This window comes from Monodelphis domestica, chromosome 2 (genome assembly GCF_027887165.1).
Source record: "Monodelphis domestica isolate mMonDom1 chromosome 2, mMonDom1.pri, whole genome shotgun sequence".
Classification (NCBI taxonomy): Eukaryota; Metazoa; Chordata; class Mammalia; order Didelphimorphia; family Didelphidae; genus Monodelphis; species Monodelphis domestica.
The window spans coordinates 195,251,772-195,260,449 of NC_077228.1; the positions used below are offsets into that span (position 1 = coordinate 195,251,772).

Here is an 8,678-nt window from a genome sequence, read left to right on the forward strand (position 1 = left end):
TGAGATAGGGCATTGGTTGTTGTCTAGTGGGTCTTCATGGCCAAGATGCAATGCTGGGCCTCAGTGGAAGGATGACATTGGGGGAATAGAAGCATCAGAGAGATGGCCCTAGGATGGAGTTAGGTGAAGCTGCCAGTCCTTCCCCATGGGCTCACATCAACTCAAGTTGAAACTGTAGGGCCCGGGAAATGGATATTAATTGGAGATGACTCACAGCCAGAGGACGCCACCTGCCACAATGGAGTCTGGGGAGGGAATGGCAGTTTCCCTGTTTCCCAGCCTGAGGCCTTGAAAAATCTAGAATTGTGAGCCTGAGTCAGGGAGGAATCTGCATTTGTGTTTCTTATTTCTGCCTTAATGCTGCACTTAGGCTGGCAGGAGTTCCTGATCTGGAAACATGGCACACCTGGGAGTAGACCCAGAAGGTGAATAATCCTGGAACTGGGAGTTGCCTAGGACCTCGGGGGGTGGTGAAATCCTTAACAGAACGGGGAGTCAGCAAGAGGCCTGGGCACCACCCTAAGCAGCTAGGTATATAAAGGTTGTAGCGACCCAAGGGAGCATCAATCATCCTTTCTGGGCCTCTCTGAGCAGCTTCTCTGAGCTATCTCTGTCTCTCTGAACATCCCTCTCTCTCTCTCTTGATACCATGACCACCTGCAGCAGACAATTCACCTCTTCCAGTTCCATGAAGGGATCTTGTGGCATTGGAGGTGGCTCCAGCCGTATCTCCATGATTGGTGGGGGCTCCTGCAGAGCCCCTAGTGCCTATGGGGGCTCAGGCTTCGGGGGCATGTCAGTGACAACCTCCCGCTTCTCCTCTGGGGGGGCCTGTGGCCTGGGAGGAGGCTATGGTGGGGCCTTCAGCAGCAGCAGCAGTTTTGGGGGAGGCTATGGTAGTGGAGCTGGTTATGGCAGTGGCTTTGGTGGTGGTTATGGTGGTGGCTTTGGTGGTGGCTTTGGTGGTGGCTTTGGTGGTGGTTATGGTGGCATGGATGGCCTCTTGGCTGGTGGGGAGAAAGTGACCATGCAGAACCTCAATGACCGCTTGGCTGCCTACCTGGACAAGGTGCGGTCCCTGGAGGAGGCCAACACTGAACTGGAAGTGAAGATTCGGGACTGGTACCAGAAGCAGAGGCCAACTGAGAGCAAGGACTATAGCCCTTACTACAGGACCATTGAGGAGCTCAAGAACAAGGTAGGCCTCATCTGGTATTCCCACCTGTCCCATCTAATCTCTGCTCTGGGATCTGGAGCATAACTGAATATCAGTGGATAAAAAAGATCATAAAAGAGTGCAAGTTTATAAATTAAGAGGTAAAAGGGATCTCAGTAACCACTTAGGACAATGCCCTCATTTTTCAGATGAGGAAACTGAGGTCTAGAAAGATAAGTCAACTTGCTCTAGGTCACACAGGTAGTAAATGGCAGAACTGAGAAAGAACAGGTCCTTTGACTCTGTATCCAATTGTTCTTCCATGTGTTCTCTTGATAACTCCAAGAAGGGGATCATTATTGTTATTTCTTATTATTAAGAACTGAGGCCCTAAGAGAGCTAGGTTTCTGCCAGATCATAAGGTTAGAGCTGAAAGGCTCTTTGGAGGCCATCAAGTCCAAGCTCCTCATTTTACAGATGAAAAACTGAAAAGTTAAGTGGCTTTCTCAAAGACATAGAGTTAATGAGTGCTTGAGGTCAAATTCGAACCTGGATCTTCTTGACTCCAAGTCCAGTCCACTATATATGTTGCCTTTCTTCTTTCTTAAATGCTTAGGTACAAGAAAGGTCGGGAGGGGAAGAAGCATGTTGATCTACTAGTCTTCAGGAACATCTCTAGATATTCAATAGCCTCACCTTGAGCTTGGCAAGAAGTGAGCATTCCTTGATCTGGAGGAGATTATATCCTGAATTTTTTTTAGTGTGTGGCTGTGACTTTCCTCTCCTGATCTCAGAAGAATAGGTCTTTCCTGAGCTTGGGGATGGGTGGTCATCAGAGGAGACTGATGGGCCTTGAGATTGACCAGGCCTTGGTTATTTTCTCCTACCCAGATCTTAACAGCTACAACTGAGAATGCCCAGGCTGTACTGCAGATTGACAATGCTAGGCTGGCTGCTGATGACTTCAGAAACAAGTGAGTAGAAGATGGTAGTCAGTGGAGGCTAACATACCTGGGAGGACACAGATTGGTGGTAAAAGAAGGCTGTTCCTGGAATTTCTAAATCCTAAGGAAAGACAGAAGGAGCGGGATAGTTCCTGAGTGGCTACTTACTTCTCTCCTCTTCCCCATTCCAGATATGAGCATGAGTTGACCTTGAGACAGACTGTGGAGGCTGATATCAATGGTCTACGTAGAATTTTGGATGAATTGACCCTGGCTAGGGCTGACCTGGAAATGCAGATTGAGAGCTTGAAAGAGGAGCTGGCCTACCTGAAGAAGAACCACGAGGAGGTGAGGCTTTTGATCTTTGGCCAAGGTGGTGGGTAGGAGGACTCAGGGAAAATCTTTCTTTAAGGTGAATCAGCTTTAGTGTGGGCGGGAGTTGTGAGGAGAGAGAGAAAATTTTCAGTTAACAGCCAAAAAGGGGAATCTGGCCTTCCTAGACATGGTGCATAGTTAACAGAGTCTCTCTTCATTTGCAGGAGATGAATGCCCTGAGGGGTCAGACTGGTGGTGATGTCACTGTGGAGATGGATGCTGCCCCTGGTATCAACCTGACCCAAGTGCTGTCTGACATGCGTGACCAGTATGAGCAGCTCGCTGAGAAGAACCGCAGAGATGCTGAGGCCTGGTTCATGAGCAAGGTGGGTTCCTATGCTTCTTTTTAATTTATTTTTTAAATCCTTACCTTCTATCTTAGAATTGATACTAAATATTGGCTCCAAGACAGAAGAGTGGTAAGGGTAGGGAGCTAGTCAAGTGACTTGCCTAGGATTACACAGATAGGATGTGTCTGGGGTCAGATTTGAACCGAAGACTTCCCATCTCCAGGTCTGCCTCTCTAACTGCTGAGTTACCTAGCTGCCCTTTGGACCCATATTTCTTGAGCTCTCTGGAGACAGAGTGAACCTCCTTTGAAAAGCCAATCTGGCTGCCCACTCTTAAACATCCTGGCTTTTCCCTTCTGTTTTAGACAGAGGAACTGAACCGAGAAGTAGCCTCCAACAGTGAAATGATCCAGAGTGGCAAGACTGAGATCTCTGAGCTGCGTAGAGTGCTTCAGGGATTGGAGATTGACCTGCAGTCCCAGATCAGCATGGTAAGTGAACCAGGTCTCTTAGAATCATGGGTCATTTGAAACATCATCTATTTCCACTCAGCTCTTAGCTTTGTAGAGTAGGAAAACGGAAGTTCAGATGGGTACAGTCCTCTTCGAAGGGGATGGGAGTTGAGGAAGGGGACTCATTTAGATTCACATCAACACAAGAAGCTATCCATCAAGTCCTTGGTACTAGGAAATGGGGGTAGAAAGACAGAAACAGAAACAGTTCTTTCTCTAAATGGGCTTATGAAAGAGATCTCTAAATCTACTACCCAAGCCTGCAAGGAGATATCTTTTTTGAGGCAATAATAGAGCTAAGATTCAAATCTAGATTTCTGATAGTGAATTCTATACTCACAAAGTAAATACTTGATAAATACTTTTTCATCCATCCATCCATCCATCCATCCATCCATCCATCCATCCATCCATCCATCCATCCTTCCATTCATCCATTCATTCAACCATCCTTTCAGATTCCTTTCTTCCCTCCCTTTTTTCTTCCTTCTCTCTTTCCTTCCTTCTTCCATCCCATTACTTTTCTATCTTCATCACTCCTACCCTCAACAACAATAATTTCCTCTCCCAGATAGTTTCCACCTATTTAATTTTATTTTAATAACACTGCCAAAGGCATAGGTAGGATAGGTATTGTTAGCTCCATTTTATAGATGGGAAACTAGCCAAGACCTAGAGAAATGAGGTCATTTGCTCCAGATCACAAGCAAATTGGTGGCAGAATTGAGGGGGTGACCTACTGCTGCTGCATCCCTTGTTTTCTTTCTTCTCTCTCCATCTCAGAAAGCTTCTCTGGAAAGCAGCTTAGAAGAAACCAAAGGTAGATATTGCGCCCAGCTGTCCCAGATCCAAGGGCTCATCGGCAGCGTCGAGGAGCAGCTGGCTCAGCTCCGCTGTGAGATGGAACAGCAGAACCAAGAGTACAAGATCCTCCTGGATGTGAAGACCCGCCTGGAGCAGGAGATCGCCACCTACCGCCGCCTGCTGGAGGGAGAGGATGCCCAGTGAGTGACCAAGCCCCTCTCAGTCTGATCACCCCCTGATCAACAACATAATTCCTCATCCTAACAATTGTCCTTTTCCTCTTTGCCTGCAGTCTTTCTTCCCAGTATTCATCTGGCCAGTCCTCTTACTCCTCTCAGGAAGGTAAGGTTCTATGGGTTTTGTCTGAATATTTGGATCTCCCTCTTAAAATCCATTGATGTATCCATTGACTCAGGATATCTGAGGCAGAAGGGTCATTATAGTTGATCTAATTTAGGGTCAACTATAAAGACCCTTCCCTAACCTAGGATTTTTAACTTCTTATTATACCATAGAGAGTGGTTTCAGAATAATGTTATTAAATGCAAAAAATACAGAGGAATACAAATACAAAGGAAACCAAATATATCAAAATATAGTTCTAAGTATTTAAGAAAAAAAGGGTTTATGGACCTCAGATTAAGAATTCTCTTCTGGTATGATTTCTTCATTTTACAGAAGAGGAAACTGAGTCTTGTAGAGGTGAAGTGACTTGTCTTTGGTAACATAGAGACCAAGGGACAGAGTTGGGCCTCAAATTGAGTTCTCTTGATTACTGGCTCAATGCTATGTCCTTTTCTAGATTTCCCCCCTCATTTTATAGAGGATTTTTTTAATAGAGGATAAAACCAAGACCCAGGTGGGCATGGGTGGTGGACAGGGCTTGTTTAAATCTATTTTTCTGAACTTCTGAGGGAGGCTTACCTGGCTTTCTCCTCTAGTTTATTTGGCCAGAGAGAAGGGGTCCCTGCAAGACGTTTTCTTCCCCCCCCACCTCTCATCTCAATCCTTGGCTCAATGAGCTCCCTTCACATTTTATCTTCTCTATTGCAGGACACTCTGGCCGCCAGCCCCGCCCTATCATCAAGGAACAGACTGTGACCACTACTCACAGCCAAAGCCAGCGCTCCAAGCAGTGATCTGTGTCCCTGCCACAGCTGGACTTCAGACCTAGTCCCCTGCTCTTCCTCCTGGCCCAGCCAGCCACTCTCAACACCTGATGGTAGAGAAGGGCTGGTCTCCAGGGCTCTTGGAGCACAGGCCCTTTGCTGTTTTTTTACATTCCCACTCTATTTCCCTTTCCCCCAGAGTACAACTCTGTCCCTTTCTCCTATAGGTGTCCAATAAAGCTGGCTTTCTGGTTATTGCAAACTTCAATTTGGTTCTCATTATTGAAAATGGGAAGGAGGGATGGTGGGTAAAGTTCAGCTCATATCTATCTGGTCCCTGAGGTGCTTGTTGATGGGAAGAATTTGTATGGCTGACCCAACTGGGCATCAACTTTGGGCAGGGCTGTTTCTGATAGGGAATGGTCATTTACATCTGGGGCAAAAAACTACCTGGGAAGGGAACTCACAGTGGAGTGGGAGAGTGACCTTAGTGGGAGGAGAGCAGAAAGGGACAAGCTCTCTGCTCTGATGATGGGTCTGTGTGTGCTGTTTATAATAGATGGGAGCCTCTTTTATTCTATCAAACTGCCTACTTGAAACAAACTTCAGAGTCCCCTAAAGCAGGGATCTCAGAGAGATAAATCCTACCCTAGTGATCATATCTTTGGGATCAATGGTAAAACAGCCGACTCAGTGAGTGTTAGAGCTGGGAAGAGAAACAGAGAAAGGAGGTGACAAAAGGTCTCATAATGAAATAGAAATGAGGGTGAGGTTTTCTGGGACTGACTCAGGCTTCCACATTCTAAGGGCCAGGTCCAAGCCAGGAAGAGGATTTTTCTCAGATGCCATACTCAGATCACAGCAAGACAAATCAGTCAGTGAGTCAGTCTGTACTCACACCTCATAGTTTACTGAGTAGCTCCTGTGTACAGAATGCTGTGTTCAGCATTTGCAAAATACAAAGGAAAGAAGAAACTGCCCCCACCCTCTGAGAGCTCCCAGTCTAGTAAGAAAGACACATTGTTTACTCCTAGGGAAAACCTAGTCTAATAAGAAAGACATTCATTCATTTATTTGCTCATTTAGGCAATAAATGCATCATCAATGCCCACACATGTCAACAACTATCTTACATGCTAGGAGAGATGCAAAGTTTAGCTAAGACCCTATGCCTGCCCTCAAGGAGCTTATAATCTAGTCAGAGGATAAGAGTCATGCATAGATAACTATAATACAAAAGAAAGCAATAAAGGCAGGGAGATTAGTATATAGAATATATCATAGAGATGAAATAGATCAGTATTCACATTGACAAGCACACACAAATACATTGTGAACGTAGAGAAGGCCACTTAGCAGGAGAGAGCAACTGATAAGTTACTACAGTTATCTGCATGCTAAAGTTATTAAAACAAAAATATTCAATATAAGTTTAATTTTTATTGTTTTAAAGTAAGCATCACAACAAATTATTATTTAAAGTCCATTTCTGGCTGGAGTATGTTAAAAAGAAGGGAGCTAGAGGTGGGTGGACCAAGATCAATCTAGTACTAGCAAGAATCCTTTGGGGACTAAATTTCTCCTTCTCCTCCTCCTTTTTCTTTTTCTTTTTCTCCTTCCCCTTCCCCTTCCCCTTTCCATTCCCCCTCTCCCTCTCCTCCTCCTCCTCTCTTCTTCTTCTTTCTTCTTCTTTCTTCTTCTTCTTCTTCTTCTTCTTCTTCTTCTTCTTCTTCTTCTTCTTCTTCTTCTTCTTCTTCTTCTTCTTCTTCTTCTTCTTCTTCTTCTTCTTCTTCTTCTTCTTCTTCTTCTTCTTTTTTCTTCCTTCTTTTCCTCCTCCTTCTTCCTCTTCTTCCTCTTCCTGTTCTTCTTTTTAAAAAATTTATTTAGTCAATTTAGAACATTATTTCTTGGCAACAAGAATCATATTCTATCCCTTCTTCCCCTACCCCCACCCTTCCCGCAATTCCACAAGGTATTACATGTGTCTTTGATCAGAACCTGTTCTTCTAAAATGGTAAATGTATTGGATAGTTCTTCATCTAGTATCTTTTGTTTGGGCAGAGGAAGAAAATGTTACTGCTGTTTCTATTGTCACCAGGAAAACAGAGGGAATTAAACAAGGCTCATCATAGAGCTGCCCAAACACACAGGAATAGCTAGAATACACTAAGAATTATGGAAAGATGATAAATGTAGAATTTCTGAAGAAATGGGGATCTGATTAGAAATAAGATATGTTTAAATTGGTCCAATAAAATCTCAAGCATGGGAATCCTGGGTGGAGAGTTACAAATATGTAATGACGTGGAGTTCTTCCCAAAGAACTGAGCACTTGTACCTTTGGCTCCAGGGAGAGGGATACATGGGTACATATGATCTGATTCAACATCTTACATATATAAAAATAAAATGCTTTTGTTAAAATGAAAAGCACCTTAATAAGAAAAGTGCTGAAAGCTGGTTATCCAAAATATTGTTTAGAATTTGCATATATCAGGTCAGTAATCAGATTTTAACCTGCAAGTGGTCAAAAGGTAAAAGACCCTCTAAAAGAGTGGCAGAGTAATTATATTTGAAGAGAAAGACATGTTTTGGGTGTGAACCAAGGAAAGGAGAAACAGGTGATTTGGTGAAGTAAGATTTTTGACTCAGGATAAGGAAAAATTTCCTATTAACTTGAGGTCAATAGAATTAGGTTGAACTATCTTGGGTATTTTAGTGAGCTTCTTGTTATTATTTGCATCTAAATGAAGAATTTTTTTTTTTGTTCAGATATTGCTTGGAATAGAAAACTGTTAATCTCTCCCAACTCAAGGATGCTATGATTTTAGAACATGTTCTCTAAAAGGTTACCTGGAATGTGGATGGGATATAGAAGCCTGTGGGATCAGGAGGCTTTCTGATTGGCTGAGAGGTAACCTTATAAGACTTGTAGAATTCATGAATGAATACAAACCACCCTGGTAGGTCAATTCTAAATTGGTTTGGGGAATTTTTGGTATGGAAAATCCACTCTCCTCCCCTTTAAAACCCTTCCCTTCTGTCTTAGAATCCCTAAGGCAGAAGAGTGGTAAGGGCTAGGTAATTGGGGTTAAGAGACTTACCCAGTCACAGGGCTAGGAAGTATCTGAGGCCAGATTTGAAGCCAGGTCCCTCTGGCTCCAGGCCTGCTACTCTATTCACTGTGGTACCTTGATATTCCAGAAAATGCCCTTTTATTTTTGGGGCCAGAGAGAGAGCCAGACACTCCAGGCAAAGATGACTGTGAATTAAATTAAACCTAAAGTTCTAAAATTATATAGAATATTTTAAATTTAGTTTTGTCATCCAGTCTGAGACTAGTGTTTCATGTATCCATCCCATTTATCTATCTAACTCTCTTCTTTTCTCTTTCTCTTTCCCTCTCTCTCCTCCTCTCCCTCTTTCCCCCTATTTCTCTCTCTCTCTCTCTCTCTCTCTCTCTCTCTCTCTCTCTCTCTCTCTCTCTC

At 43.8% G+C, this 8,678-nt stretch overlaps 1 protein-coding gene across 1 annotated transcript; it reads left to right on the forward strand.

Moving 5' to 3' along the window:
* Positions 1-547: 547 nt before the first annotated feature.
* KRT16 (keratin 16) lies at positions 548-5,452 on the forward strand. Its single transcript, XM_007482213.3, has 8 exons — positions 548-1,198; positions 2,048-2,130; positions 2,292-2,448; positions 2,640-2,801; positions 3,131-3,256; positions 4,061-4,281; positions 4,374-4,423; positions 5,135-5,452. The coding sequence occupies exons 1-8, from the start codon at positions 650-652 to the stop codon at positions 5,218-5,220; spliced, it is 1,434 nt and encodes a 477-aa protein (XP_007482275.1). The 5' UTR covers positions 548-649; the 3' UTR covers positions 5,221-5,452.
* The last annotated feature ends 3,226 nt before the right edge of the window (positions 5,453-8,678 follow it).

Excerpts from the sequence above, each read along its gene's own strand:
- KRT16 (XM_007482213.3), top strand. The coding sequence starts at position 650 with ATGACCACCTGCAGCAGACAATTCACCTCTTCCAGTTCCATGAAGGGA. Across the intron at positions 2,131-2,291 it reads GCTGATGACTTCAGAAACAA|ATATGAGCATGAGTTGACCT; the intron begins GTGAGTAGAAGA and ends TCCCCATTCCAG. Across the intron at positions 3,257-4,060 it reads TGCAGTCCCAGATCAGCATG|AAAGCTTCTCTGGAAAGCAG; the intron begins GTAAGTGAACCA and ends TCTCCATCTCAG.